The following is a 14,954-nucleotide window of genomic DNA, read 5'->3' as shown; positions in this document are numbered from 1 at the left end:
GAGAGAGAGAGAACTCCAAGCAGGCTGTGTACTCTCAGCGTGGAGCCCAATGTGGGGCTTGAACTCATGAGCTGTGAGACCAAGAGCCGGATGCTTAACCGACCGAGCCACCCAGGCACCCCAGAGAGAGCATATCATTCATCATTGTAACCATTTTAAATTGTGCCTTTAGTATATTCACAGTGTTGTGCAACGATGACCACTATATGCTTCCAGAACATTCATCATCCCCAAATGAAACCCCACACCTCCCAATTCTCTTTTCTCTCCACCCACTGGCAACCACAAATCCACTTGCTGTCTCTTGTGGATTTTTCTCTTTGGGAAATTTCATAGAATTGGAATCATACAATCTGTGGCCTTTTGTGTCTGGCTTCGTTTCACCTAGCATAACGTTTTCAAGGCTCATCTGTGCTGTAGCCCGTGACAGTCCTCCATTCCTTTTAGTGGGCGAATAATATTCCATTGTAAAAATGTACCGCATTTTGTTTATCTGTGCATCCGTTGACGGACCCTTGGGTTGTTCCTACACTTAGGCTTTTATAAATAGTGCCGCTATGAACATTTGTGTGCAAGTTTTTTCATGTGCGAACAGAACATATGTTTTCAATTCTCTTGAGTATATACCTAAGAGTAGAATTTCTGAGTCATACGTTAACTCTATCTTTAGCTTTTTGAGGAATTGCCAAACTGGTTTCCACAGTGGCTGCATCATTTTACATTCCCACCAGTGATGTTCAAAGGTTGCAATTTCCCCATCTCTTTGCCAACACTTGTTATTTTCTGGTTTTTGTTTGTTTCTTTGTTTCTTTGTTTCTTTTTTAATTCTAGCCATCCTATGAAGGTGAAGTGGTATTTTACTGTGGTTTTGATTTGTCTTTCCCTAATGGCTAATGGTGTGGAGCAGTTTTTCATGTGCGTGTTGACCATTTGTGTATCTTCTTTGGAGAAATGTCCATTCCAAATCCTTTGTCCATTTTTAATTGGGTTATTTGTCTTTTAGTTGTTGAGTTCTGTGGGTTTATATTTTATATACATATAAAATATAGTTTATTGTGATTATGTGTGTTTGTATATATATATGTGTATATATGTATATATGTGTGTGTGTATATATATATATATATATATATATATATACACACACACACATAAATGTGGGATACTAGGCCCTTATCAGATAATTGATTTGCAAATATTTTTTCTCATTCCATCATTGTCTTTTCTCTTTTTGGATAGTGTTCTTTCTTTGATGCAAAGAAGAAATGATAATTTTTTTTATTTATTTTTTATTTTTTTTTAATGTTTTTATTTATTTTTGAGACAGAGAGAGACAGGGGGAGGGTCAGAGAGAGAGAGAGACACAGAATCGGAAGCAGGCTCCAGGCTCTGAGCCATCAGCCCAGAGCCCGACGCGGGGCTTGAACTCACGGACGCGAGATCGTGACCTGAGCCAAAGTCGGACGCTCAACCGACTGAGCCACCCAGGCGCCCCGAAGAAATGATAATTTTTATACTGTGCTCAGATTCTATTAAGAGTATAGTCTTCAATGAATACTCTTTGCACAGAGAAAAGCCTTAACTATGACTATGGGCTATCAGGGTCAAGTGGGAGACTTGGGTCAAGTTCAACATATGGAACCAAACCAGAGATTGTAGGTAATCATGGTGGTGGGGCGGGGGGCGGGTTGTGATCTGAAGGAATGGTGACTTAGGAATTTCTGAAATACATATCTTACTCAGAATGACAAAGGTAACACTTTTAAACCATACAGACAATTACTTCATTTCTCTACTTTGTTAAGTGATCAGTCAAACATATTTAATCTGAAGCCTTCTTTTGTGGAGATTTGATCTGAACAGAATAAAAATATGAATCTCTTCTTACCAAATCACGACGCCAACCAACCTCCCTCTCCTCTCTCACCCCTCTTCTTTCCTCTGTCTCCAAAACACTGGTGGAACCGAATTCTTTTTCCAAAAATGAGCACATGAGAACAAAACTATTATATTACATTCATTTTCTAACCTAAAACAAACCTTTCTTTAATTCAGTTCAAGTCCTAAGTATCTTGGACCTATACAAATACATATGTCTATTTATCAAAACACAATAGGTTTTAATCCTTTTTTGGCTCACAACCTATTGAGAATTTGGTAGAAGCTATAGTTTCCCCACCAAAAGCTACATTTAAACCAAGTTTTACTTAAAATATCAGGTGTGGCCAGACCTCTTGAAATGTTTCTTAGGGTTCCATGGACCCCTGATCTAAAGAAATGAAATTCATCTACCAAATGGCCGTCCTCCATTTAACCCTTACAAAGAGGACCTGTTCACTTGGGAATTCCCTCATGAATTTTCCCATTCTCTTATAAATGCCATCTGTTCCCAGGTGGCTCTTGGATCCCTGTCCTCAGATCTCACCCTTCTCTGGAGCTGCAGAATTACCACTCTACCTTCTTCCTGGGCATCTTCTCTTGTGTCACTAATGAGCACATGTTCACAGCAGATCTCAGTACTTCCTCTCTGGATCTGTGCCCTCCTCATTTATCGTTGAAGTATCACTTCCTCCACCCAAGTATCGGTTGAATCTGTCTCTCCTCCTGAAAACAACTGCGATAGGTCCCTGCTTCTACTCCTTCCTTGTCTAGTCCATCCCCAGCCCTACTGCCAAAGTTAACTTTGAAAACATATCACTCCTCTGCTTAGAATATAAGTATCTAGACAGAAGTTCAGGTTTTAAACGGCTGAATAGTTTCTTCATAGATACACCAGGCAGTGCTCCTGTCACGCACATCTCCTGATGTTTCCATATACCCACCACTCACTAGGCACCTCTCGCCGATTTCTATGACATGGAATATTACTTGGAACCTTTCCACACAGTCACCCCTCTGCCTGAGAACCCTTCACCTCTCTCTGATTTGTGACTTCTGCTCATGCTTCGAGATTATACCTGGGGCGCCTGGGTGGCTCAGTCGGTTAAGCTTCTGACTTTGGCTCAGGTCACGATCTCGCAGTTCATGGGCTCAAGCCCCGCGTCGGGCTCTGTGCTGACAGCTCGGAGCCCAGGACCCGCTTCGGATTCCGTGTCTCCCTCTCTCTCTGCCCCTCCTCTGCTCACGCTTTGTCTCTCTCAAAAATAAACATTAAAAGATTTTTCAAAAAATTTAAAAAAAAAAGAGACTACACCTGAGTGTCACCTCCTTTGTGAGGCATTTTTCTCACTCTTCCTGACCGGATAGAGTGTTTGCCTCCTTCTTCTGTACATCATACCATTCTCTCATGCTTCTACTATACCATTGATCACATTGTCTTGCCATTATTGTTTGTCTGAGACTGTGCTGCTTGAGGGTAACTGCTCTGTCTTCTTAAGTTTTGTATTTCTCCCCGATGCCTAGCACAATGCCAGCCATTCTGCAGAGCTCAATAAATCGTTATCAGATACATTTTTAAGAGGGAGAAGAAAAAAAGGGAAGGAAGAAAGGGAAAGTAAAAATATCTGTGGTCCCCAACATATCTAAATCCATGGACCATACATGCAGAAAATCACTTCTGCCCTTCTTGAAATGGAACAGTTAGGTGAAACACCCAGATTAACAGCTCAGTGAAGAAAAGGAAAAGAAATTTGTGCCTAGTTTAAGCTGACAGGCCTGTTAGACGTGATGAACCCCATTCTTTATTTCACTGCATTGTGGGTGGAGAGCAGGCAGTTGGAAAATCCAGAAGCAAATCAAGCCAAGACAAGGAGAAGTGAAATATGTTGCCGTTTCCCCCATTCAGATTTGAAAGCACGGAAGTTGATAACAATCAGGGCAATTGTTGCCAGCTCATTCTCATAGACAGGCGGACTGCTTCTGCTCCAAGTCAATGAAAACATAGATGCCCTCCTTCATTCACTCACCCAACCAGTATTGTTGAGGAAATTCTCTTTGCCAGGAACTATCCTAGGTGCTAGAGATACATCAACAAGCAAAACAGATACAATTCCCTGCCCTTTAGAGACTTATCTCCCCGGGGCGGGGGAGGCGGGGAGGGGAGACACAGGGAAAATATGGTAAATGAGTGATTTACATGGCTTAGTTCTGCTTCCCCGTGGTCTTCAAGTGACCTGCCTGAAAGCACAGGGCCCAGCATGAGGCCAGTTGTCTTCGCCCTGACTGTCAGAACCCAGTGGTGTGGTCAAGGCCAGCTGAGGTAGAAGTAAGCGATACCTGCCGTTATGATAGCAGTCGGTGGGGATACTCTTCCGTGTAGTTTTCAAAGTTTTTTAGAGCATCAGCTATAAGAGGACACTGACGTCAGCAGATCACTTACTTATTTGATATTGGGAAGCTTAAAGGCCTGGGTGTCCATGATTTCCCCTTGCCTCACGAGGACTCTGTTGTCGGGCGTCTGGCTCGGCCAGTTAAGTGTCTGACTCTGGATTTCTGCTTGGGTCATGAATCTCAGCTTGTGATATTGAGTCCCGTGTCAGGCTCTGCGCTGACAGCACGGAGCCTGCTTGGGATTCTCTCTCTCTCTGCCCCTCGCCTGCTCGTGTTCTCTCTCTCTCTCAATAGATAAATTAAAAAAAAAACAAAAAAAACCACCACATTTTTTTAAAAAAGGAGTCTGTTTTAAACAGGCCTGATCAGGGGCGCCTGGGTGGCTCCGTCGGTTAAGCATCCGACTTCGGCTCAGGTCACGATCTCGCGGTCCGTGAGTTCGAGCCCCGCGTCGGGCTCCGTGCTGACGGCTCAGAGTCTGGAGCCCGCTTCGGATTCTGTGTCTCCCTCTCTCTGACCCTCCCCTGTTCATGCTCTTTCTCTATCTCAAAAATAAATTTAAAAAATTAAAAAAAAAATAAACAGGCCTGATCACTGTAGAGGGCTGCAGTATTTTCCATCATATAGGTAGCACCGACTTGTCCATTAGTCATTCTGAAGTTAGTAGCATGTGCCTTGAGATATCTCTCACCCGAGCATAATATGAAATGAACTCCTTCGTTTAAACCTAAAGCTTTCGTGTAGTTAGGATAAAGACTCCTACTGTCATTTGCTGAACTTTTCTGAGTGACTCTCGTATGCCTCAGGTTCACCCCTAAATTATTCCGTTTTTGGATCAGGTCCACCAAAATCATAACTTTTGCTTATACACTGATTCCAGGGGGAGGACTGAGAAAGATACACAGACAGGTCTCACCACCTGTGGCCTCAAGAGACAAACGGGCAAGATATATGGAGGGCCACGGGCATACATTTGTAACGAAAGGGAAGTCATCGTGGAGCCAGATTGGGAAGGACATCAGTGCTAAGTCGATTCCTGTTTGTTTATAGGGATCTTCACAGAATCCCGGGATGGGCCTGCCAGAAGGGGATTTTGAGGGGTACTTGGAGGGGGTGAGAGAAAGGGTTGTGCCTTGTGAGGATACATCTAGGTCTGCCAGACCTGGGAGGAAGAGATGTGGAGAGAAGGGAACGGAAGGCGGAAAGATCTCCTCCATCAGAATGAAGAAAGGAAGTGAGGCCGCGTAAGCCCTGACTGGCATCGCTGTGGTAGCTGGATAATGTGAGAGGCCTAGGGCCCGGATACAGTCGTTACTGCCCAGGAACAACCGGGAAATTAATGTGGATGACAGAGACACCCAATCCCCACAGCTGGGCGTCAGCCCTTAGTCTGTGTGACTAAACAACGCATGAGCGAAGGGCAGGGCTGCTCATGTCTTGGAACAGGGCCAGGATCCATCCAACAAACCCTTACGATTTCTTAACCCCCCAGTTCTTATATAAAACGTTTTAATGGCACCACCATCTATTTTCCTTAAATAAAAAATGTTGAATGTTTCTCTCACACCCATTGAAGAGGGAAACGAGAGTTTAAATGAACTCCAAATGGTAAAAATTTAATACAGCTCCAGCTGCCTGCAGGTTTCTTCAGTTCAAATCTTTCAATTCGAGAGCTCCCCCAGCTGCTCTGTGATCTCATGCACCCTTGGAAGGTTGCTGGGCTACTGAGTAGCAGGTTTAAAGCTCATAATGAAAATCACTTGACTTATGGCCTCTCTAATCAACAGGTGAGTCCATGATCTGGTGGTAAAATAAACCAGAGAGTCCAGGAAAGAATAATTATCTATCTGGAGTCAGAAAAAAAAAAAAAAACCCTCCGAGGGGCTGAGGATATTTCCCTCAGTCTAGTGCTTTAAGCTCAGGGAAGGCTTTCTGTGGGTCGCTTCAAGCTTTTCTCTGCTTGGCAGGATACCCTGCTGCCCCCCCTCCCCACGCGTGACCTTTGGCATCTCAAATGGGGACAAGAATCAGGCGGATAAAGGTTTGACTAACCCCCATAGGGAATGTGTTTTGACTTCTTTGGGGGAGAAAAGGGAGAGAAGTGGTAGCAAGTAGCTCTCTGTATAACTTTTGGGAAAAGGACACGTCAAATTTCAGGTAAGTGGAAACAAAGCTTAAATGCTCCAGCATTTTAGGAGACTCAAGCTTGGGCCCTAAAACCTACCTCTGAACGCATTCCAGAACAATCAGATGCAGAACTTCCCGGAAAGCAAAGCTTTTTTAGTTTTGTAATAAGAGTGCGTAGATTTTTAGCTGCTTATGGGGACTGCATGCTCCTGGCTTTTGATGAGCGACAGGTGATTCATGAGGTCCCCGGTGGGCAGAGTTTGGTGGAAGAAAATGGCCCAACTGAATCGAGAACTGCATCAAATATGTTAAGGCTCCCTTGTGGCTCTCCAAATGTTTGCTAGTAAAATGCAGCCCTTGACCAGAACCATCCCACTCGGAGTACGTTTTGGACGGGGAAAGCAATGGGTTCGATGGAATAAAATGAGGTAGGGTGGATGCAGCAAGTGTCTTTGACCTTTGAGATGGGGCAAATTTAGTTGTAAAGCAGGCTCCCCAATGACACGAAAGGTGGGTTGGAAAAAAAATTGTCGCTTGATTTTTGTACATATTTAATTCTTAAAAAAAAAAAAACCAAAAAACAGGCTCTAAAAGACAGCCATCCTAAGCCAAATTTGCAAAATATGCCAGCAGAAACTGTCTTTGGCACACTACTGCACTTATGCCCATTAGATTTTTTGTTTTGTTTTGTTTTAAGTTCCAGAATGATGATTTCAGTAACCTCAAGTCACGTAACCAAACTTTTTCAGCTCTTCAAGGCCTATCTCAAGTTTCACGTCCTTGATGAAAATGGTGGTTACTGCCTTCGGGTTAATTTTTCTCACCTTTGGACTCCTAGGGTATGCAACGGCCACCCAATTTGGTCCTCGATTATGCATTACTATATAGTCATCTTTTCTGATTATGTGTGGTGTTTGTTATGCTTCACCAACTACCTGGTAAGCTCCTTGGAGCCGTGACAATGTTTTCTTTAAGTCTCCATTGCGTGTAGCTGTGGAGTGTCACTGGAAATGTCACTGGGAGTGTCAAAAAATACCATTGGCTGCTTGAAACACAGGGCTGTCTTCTTACTTCAGCAAGTGTCTTCTCGGGAGTTATGTCATTAATGCCATGGTCCCCCCTCCTTTAATGCAAGCAGTCCCACAATGCCCCACATCTGTCTCAACAGCAATCAACTTTGTGTTCTCTCCTTCGGCACTTGATCCTTAACTGAACAGAAAATTTAGCCTTAGGGAATACGAAACAGCAGCGATTGCTAAGAATTCTGGGAATTCCTTTAAAAAAAAAAAAAGATGACAAAATCCATACTTGTGGGGTAGGTGTTTAAAGGTAATTTTGGAGACCCTGGAGTCCAGTAACGAAGAAGAATCTGGTCTTTAAATCTGGTTTGAAAATACGACGTGTGCCAAGAGTAAAGTGGTGGGGAGAAACAATTTTCAGTAGCCAATTGTTTGTTGTTAGCCTGGGTTGAATTAACGGAGGCTTAGACAAAACTGTTTCATCAGAGTCCCCTTGTCGAATGTGAGAATTAGCCAGTGTATAAAAACACCAGTGGAGTATTTTTTTTCTCGTGCTGTGGACTCCAGACTTGGTTGCCTACCACAACCAGAAGTCTGTCTTGATTTTCTCTGTCCCTTTAATGGTCTCTATGTCTCTTTCCTCCTACCACAGGTGGAAAATAAAATCCCACATAATAGTTACGCTTTGGGAAAGCTGAAATAACATATATAGCAACTGAACAGTTATAAGGGAAAAGCACATCATGAATTTAATTCCATTTCCAGATGTAAAATGTCATAAAGAATTTTTTTCCATACTTGGCAAAATAACAGGAATTTTCGAGGCCATTTTATGTAGCTTGGTGGACGCGTGTTTGTGAGTAGGTATAAGAGAGCCCTCCACCTTGAGTGTGCTATAAATGCTACATAGTGTAGCTTTACTGAGATTAAACTACGAAAGGCCCTGCGTTCAGCTAGAAGGTGCATGACCCTCACTGAAATGGAGGGGAAACGTGTCTGACTGATGGTGGAATCTGGTGTGTTTTCAAAGCAGGAGCTCTGATCCATATGGGGAGGTTTCTAACCAGTGTAATTATTCTCTCATGACGACAGACACTAGGATTCTCGTCTGTTTCAAAAAGCAGATCGTGTAGTCATTCCACCCATTTTTCATTTTGACTTCTCTTTTTCCTTCACCCTCCTGTGTGAGGCTTAGGGCCTTTGTAGGAACACCTGGGTGGGAGCTGAGAAAGGCTGGCTGGGGGTAGAATCCAAGCTGGTCGTTCCTCTGACTTAACGAATTCAACGAAGCCATACAGTTAGAGCTTTGAGAAGGAAAGATGTTAAAAAGAAAACCAAAAGCGTGATGTTCCAAAAAGCCGAAGACGTCTCAGAGTGAGACATAAAAAATACCTCAAGGGTGGGGATAAGTCAGGTTGGTAAAGGTTCCCAGGCTGCATGCTATCATTCTGATACCAAAGGGACAGTTCCTTTCGTGGCAAATTGGTTGTACGGGTTAATGGATGTGCCCACCTAAAGGGTAACTCCCGCCGTGGCCTTGTATAGGCAGGAAAGACCTCTTTACAGCTCAGCTCCTGCTTTGTATAAATTATTAGAACGAGGGACATGGGAGTACTTTTAGATAATGAGAAGAAAAATATAATTTGAGGAAGCCAATCAGTTTTCTTGAGTACTTTTAGCAGATTGCTAACACAGTTGTAAATTTTGTTCTTACAACTTTCTCGTACTTTTCAAGGGGAGATACAGACTTTTTATTCATGTAGCGAAAACTGCCATTTAATTGGCTGATTCAGAACGGAACGCACACGGCCACTCTCCAGTTGGTCTGTGCATATTGATCTGGCTTCACCAAAACTTAGAGATCACGCGGTGCAAAATAGGGAGTTGCGAGAAGTGCAAAGCTACTGTCACTTAAAAAATGCAAGCAATTTTGGGGCGCCTGGGTGCTCAGTCAGTTTAGCGTCCGACTTTGGCTCAGGTCATGATCTTGCGGTCCGTGGGTTTGAGCCCGCATTGGGCTCTGTGCTGACAGCTCAGAGCCTGGAGCCTGCTTCGGATTCTGTGTCTCCTTCTCTCTCTGCCCCTCCCCTGCTTGCGTTCTCTCTCTCTCTCAAAAATAAACATTAAAAAAATTTTTTTTAAATGCAAACAATTTCAACGGATCCCTACTTCTCTTTCTTGGAAACTTGTCTTACAAGTGCCATGTCATAAATAATATTTGCATGAATATGCTAGTTTTTGCTTTTGGGTTGAACTGAAATGTTTCAGTTGGGGAGAGCTATAATTTACAGTAGCGTGGGTTTCAGATCTGCAGGCTTTCCTTTGAGAGCTTTGAGCTAAAATACAGATACACCAGATATGAGAAACAAATGAAAGCTGTCACGATGTCAGCAGCTAAGACCGGGGGTCCATCCCACACAAATTATGGACATCTGTATTCCTAATTGGCATTCTTTCGGGCTGTGCCAGCAGAACGGGAGTTCCAAGAGAGCCTGACAGCTTCAGAAAAGACAAGGTATCAGGTTTAGGTGGTCGGAGACACTGATGAGACATCGAAGCTCTTTTGTAGGCCGTATTCTCCATAGGTTTGCCATAATACCCGTGATTTTCAGTTTCAGCAACCTCCGAATGGCAATCCTTTGTCAATCCGAAGTTTGCTACTTCTAAAACAGATCAGCTTATGAGCCTGAGATAGCACGTAGTATTGATGGTTATATGATCAGAAGATCGTTGGCAGAGATGCATACAAATAGTTAACAAGGTAATGGTAAGAAATGTTGACCTTGATTTGTTTAGCTAAGATGTAAAGATTTTTGAAGGTCAAAGGTGTCCTTGTGTAGTGTTTTGGAGTCTAACTGTGTCTGACCCTCTAACATTAAGCTGCTGTGGCCTGCAGTTTTGAAGAGTGAAGCTAACCAGGGGAAAAGAGAGAAGGGGGAGAGAACAGGAAATGGAGTGAGGTGTTTCAGGAAGTTGTCAGGGGTTGACTGATTGATTCCAGATGGAAAAGGTCAGCCTTCGTGACCCAGGAAATACTCACTAGGGGAAAGAAGTTGGCTTGTGGAAGGGGAAGGCCTGGGAGTGGGGCGATGCTGGAATGCACATTCTACTTCCTTTAGTCCCCGAACATTCAGAAACTTTAACTTGTCTGAATAGAATAATATCGGTGTTGTCATCGTTCACCAGAAAACAGGGAAGGAAGTTAAATTCGAAGCTTTCGGTGAACCAAGCGCGTCTTCGCCTCCACGATGCGGTTCGTTTGCTTCCAGGAGTAGAGGGAATGTGCGTAAAAGTCAATATTGGCGTGTGCCTCCATGTACGAGAGCGACAAACAAACATGTCTGGTTTCACGCGGTGGAGTCTGAACATTAAGTCCTCGACATTTTGCCAAGTCCGTTTCACTGACAGGCTCTCCTAGATACCTCACAGTCTAAGATAGGTTGGAGTATTAAAAATGGGAACTTGCCTCGTATCTATATATATACACACCCACACGCACATACATTTGGACATAATTTAAAGTCTTGTAATAAATTTTGCAGACACTGAAATAATTCAGGTTAATTCCCTTGCTGTCACGAGAGGCCAGCGCTAGCCAGCAAGAGATTAAAATTTATTTCCATTGTTAATAGAAAATAATGAAGTGCATCTGAACCATCAGGGTATGTCATTCGGGAAATGTTCACTTTGGAACTGAATCTCACTCCACCCAAATGCACAATGATGAAATCAGCTGGCTCGAGAAAGCCCCACATTTTGTGGCAGGGACGCACGAGCAGCGTTACAGTACAGTATGACAAGAAGCTTGTGGAATGAATTAACGTGGTCTCAGAGAGAATGCTCTTTCTGGCCACATAATCCTCAGACAGGCTAGGGTTCCCCTCACTGTGCCTAGGACGGCTCATTGGCAATTAAAGCCAGAAGCACCCTTGCGTTTTCAGGTTTTCCCACAGGTGGCAGCCATGTCCTTGAAAACCCATCCGCACATACAAGTTACAAGGGTGGTCCGCTTCCTCTTTTTTTCCTCTGCCTTCTATTGTTTCCAGAGGGCGAGCGTATACAGAGGTGAGTGCTTTCAACCTCCGTGTTCATTCTAACCCCGCGCTAGGAGACTTAGTTTCTCTCTTCCTTTGACTATGATGCCATTTTATGCTTGTCCCGATAAGAACTTGTGCCTCTGCGCACGTGTGAGAGAGTGATGGATGTCTACATCTTACAGTGGCCACCGTACGATAGGAACTTTCTGGAAGGACTTTCCCCAGACTCCTAACGTGTTAACTTGGGCACAGTTAAAAACAGACCCGGAGCTAGACAAGGCTGCATCCCTGAATTGTGAGCTTATAGACGATAATTTTCTGAGTGACAACTAAGGTTCCTTTAAGTTCATTTTGATGTCACAGAGAGGCAGGGGCACCGTACCTGTGGTGCACTCCCAAGTGAGGAGCTGAAGTGCGGGAAGGACACGTAGCTGACTAGGAACACGTTCTGTTGTCTTTCAATCTCCAGGACCTGATGTAATACCCAACACGTAGCAGGAGCTCATTGTAGGCTTTTGGGATGAATGACTGAAGCCCACTTATGTCCCTGGAAAATTCCTATATGCCACTGTCATACCCACAGCACCAGGCTAGGTGAAATATTTTGTGGACTTATGCTTATGGGGGTTTGCTTGAACCCTATTACATTAAAATATATATTAAAAATGTTTTAAAGATACCATCTAAAACTCCATTTAAGGTAAAAAAAAAATTCAGAAGGGTTTTCTTGGGTGGGGGTTAGGCAGTGGATAGGACTGACTGAGAAGGAACACAAGATAACTTTCTGGGGAGATGGAAATGTTCACTGTCCTGATATGGTGTGAATTACCTGAATGTATCTCTTTGTCGAAGCTGTGCAGCAAAGACTTGTACATTTCAATGTATGTAAGCTTCAACTTAAAAAAAGGATTTATTATACTATTCTGTTTATTTTGTTTGCTTGAAATTATTCGTAGTGGAAAATTTTAAGTGCCGTCTAATGAATCTTATTTCATATTAGAGATAAGGCAGGGTCAAGGTTTCCTCCCGCCCTTCATTTAATAAGGAAGGAAGGGGTGTGCAGAAAAATTACCAGTAGAATATCAGCAAATTTAATTTGGGAGTAGACAGAAGAGTCATTTTTAAATACGGCTCCTCATTATGTACCTATTCAATGTCTTTCCTCAAGAGGTCTATACATATGCATGAATATGTATATAACGCGTTACTTTCTCAAAATAATTGCATGCATAACTAGATAAATGAATAAAAAGATTCATGTCTAGCATGGCCCATCTTCCTGGGTCAAGCAGGTGGTGGGTGCACTCAAATCCACCCACCTCTGCTATGCTTTCCCAACTGCTCTGGCCTTGACTGATCTCGTCTTGAATGTCCCCTGCACCCCTGATCTAAGGCACACACATAGAACTCAATTGGATTTCATTTCGTATGCTATTGGTTTGATGTGTTAGCCATATCTCTCTAGCCTGAGAGTGAGCTTTTTAAGGGTAGGGACCCTGCCTCGTAAATTTGGTACCCAGCCTGTGTGCCTGCCTTTCCAGAGGCTCCCCGGAGCTTACGCTATGGGAGGGGCTCACTGAATAATGTCACCTGTCCTACTGACAGGTCAAACAAGGCAGAGGTGAGGCAATTAGGGTCGGACGTCATCCCGATTTGGCATGTGCCAGGCCCTGCCCCAAACGCTTTATGAAAAATATCTCACCTTATCCTTCCTCTGTTTATTCAGCCCTTGAGACAGGCATTATTGTGTATGTTCTACAGATGAGGAAAAAAAGAGATTAGACAAGGTGAAGTAATTCGTCCCAGGTTACAAGGTTGGGGAATAGCAGGTGTGGCGTTTCAGTTCTATCTCATTCCCAATCCATGCCCTTCCACTACTCCACACCCATCCCTTCCCTTTCCTCTGCTTAGATTTACCGACTGTCCTACATTTTCAACACTGACTTCCAGCTTCTTCATCCACTCACCAAAAGATCAGAGCATCTCTGCCGCAGCTCTCGAGTGGGCGGGGCCACCGCAGACCACTCCCCGGGGAAGCATCCTGGTGCCCAGTATTGCTTTAGCACACGCTAGAAGTGGGAGAACCCATTTCCAAGCTGGGAGAAATGACCTCCCCACTGGTGTTGAGATCTTCACTTCCTGAGCACACACAATCGGCTCCTTGGTGTGACTACAGATGTAGGGTCAGCTGGGAACGATTGTCCAAGTCCTGTGGTAGAGGACAAGGTTCTTATTTATCTTTTCGAAAAAAGTTTATTATTTACTTTGAGAGAGAGAGAGAGTGAGAGCAGGGGAGGGACAGAGAGAGAGAGAGAGATCGAGAGACCAAGAGCCTCAAATAGCCTCCACGCTGGCAGTCCATACCTTAAGGGGGGTTCGAATCCCATGAGCCATGAGATCAAGACCTGAGCTGAAACCAAGAGTCAGATGCTCAGCCTCCTGGGCCACCCAGGCGCTCCTGAGAATGAGGTTTTTAGAACCAGCAGGCGGATGGCCAGTTTCCCCACTTCATCACCTGGGCGTGGTTTGCGTGCAAATATGTAACAACACGCGAGTGACGGGTGGCCTCTTTCTCCAGAAGGCTCTGCCATAATTATGAGGGGATGGCCTGCTGAGATGCTGAGGGCATGGTGCTGGCCCAAGATTCTGTTCCGTCGCTCATTAGCCATGGGGAAGTCTGGCAGATCAGTATGCTACGGCCTCTACTACTTCATGTACAACTAACTCCACCCCCGCCCCACTTTCACCTGAAATACACAGGTCGTGTTGTCAACAACGGTGAATGTGGATGGACACGTGCTGGCTGTTTCTGACAACATGTTTGTTCATAACAACTCCAAGCATGGACGGCGAGCGAGAAGGCTGGACCCGTCAGAAGGTAGGGCTGCCCGCTGTCTGGGCTGAGAACGGCACACAGGTCGAGATGTCCGCAATTGTCCTGGCTTGAATTTTCCATTTATGTCTAAGCCGGAGCGGAGAAAGCACACAAGATCATGTGGGTTTTAAGTGAAGTTGTAAACACGGATGCCTGCCTATTCTGCTGCAACGCCACACACGTCCCAGCCCACACTCGGGCCCCCATGCCTCACCGTCTCCTCCATCCAGTTCTGTGTTTTTCTTTTCGCTAGACGGGCATTTCAGGCAAACGTGGGCCTATGACATCTTGGTTAAACAGGAACGTTACCTTGCCAGACATGTATGAATAAGTGTCAGATGTACCCTTAAACAGATTGTGGGCAAAGCAAAACAATGCGCAGAATGAAATTGACACTAATTGATTTTTGTTTGCTTGGACAAGAAGAAATCACGATCTGCTCTGGGTAGTTTTCCATGTGCATTAGAGTCGTCAGAAATACTGGTAACTGTTCAACTTCAAGTTGTCCAAAAAATTAAAGCATATCAAGGAAGATAACTGACAAATACCTAAGTAAATTCCATCTTTCACACTCCCCAACTCGCCAGGGTTGGGTAAGGCTTTGTTATAGGGGGTGAATGGCTAACC

The 14,954-nt window shown here is 44.2% G+C and overlaps 1 protein-coding gene across 1 annotated transcript in view; it reads left to right on the top strand.

The window, feature by feature from the left end:
• EBF2 (EBF transcription factor 2) overlaps positions 1-14,954 on the top strand; it is a 192,907-nt gene that overhangs the window by 136,853 nt on the left and 41,100 nt on the right. The window contains exon 8 of the mRNA XM_078445431.2: positions 14,213-14,330. Coding sequence (XP_078301557.1) covers positions 14,213-14,330 — 118 coding nt within the window. The remainder of the gene's footprint in view (positions 1-14,212; positions 14,331-14,954) is intronic.

This window comes from Panthera onca, chromosome B1, assembly GCF_046562875.1.
Source record: "Panthera onca isolate mPanOnc1 chromosome B1, mPanOnc1 haplotype 2, whole genome shotgun sequence".
NCBI classification, from domain to species: Eukaryota; Metazoa; Chordata; class Mammalia; order Carnivora; family Felidae; genus Panthera; species Panthera onca.
Note: the sequence above shows the minus strand (reverse complement) of the source record. Positions and strands in the feature narration are given on the sequence as shown.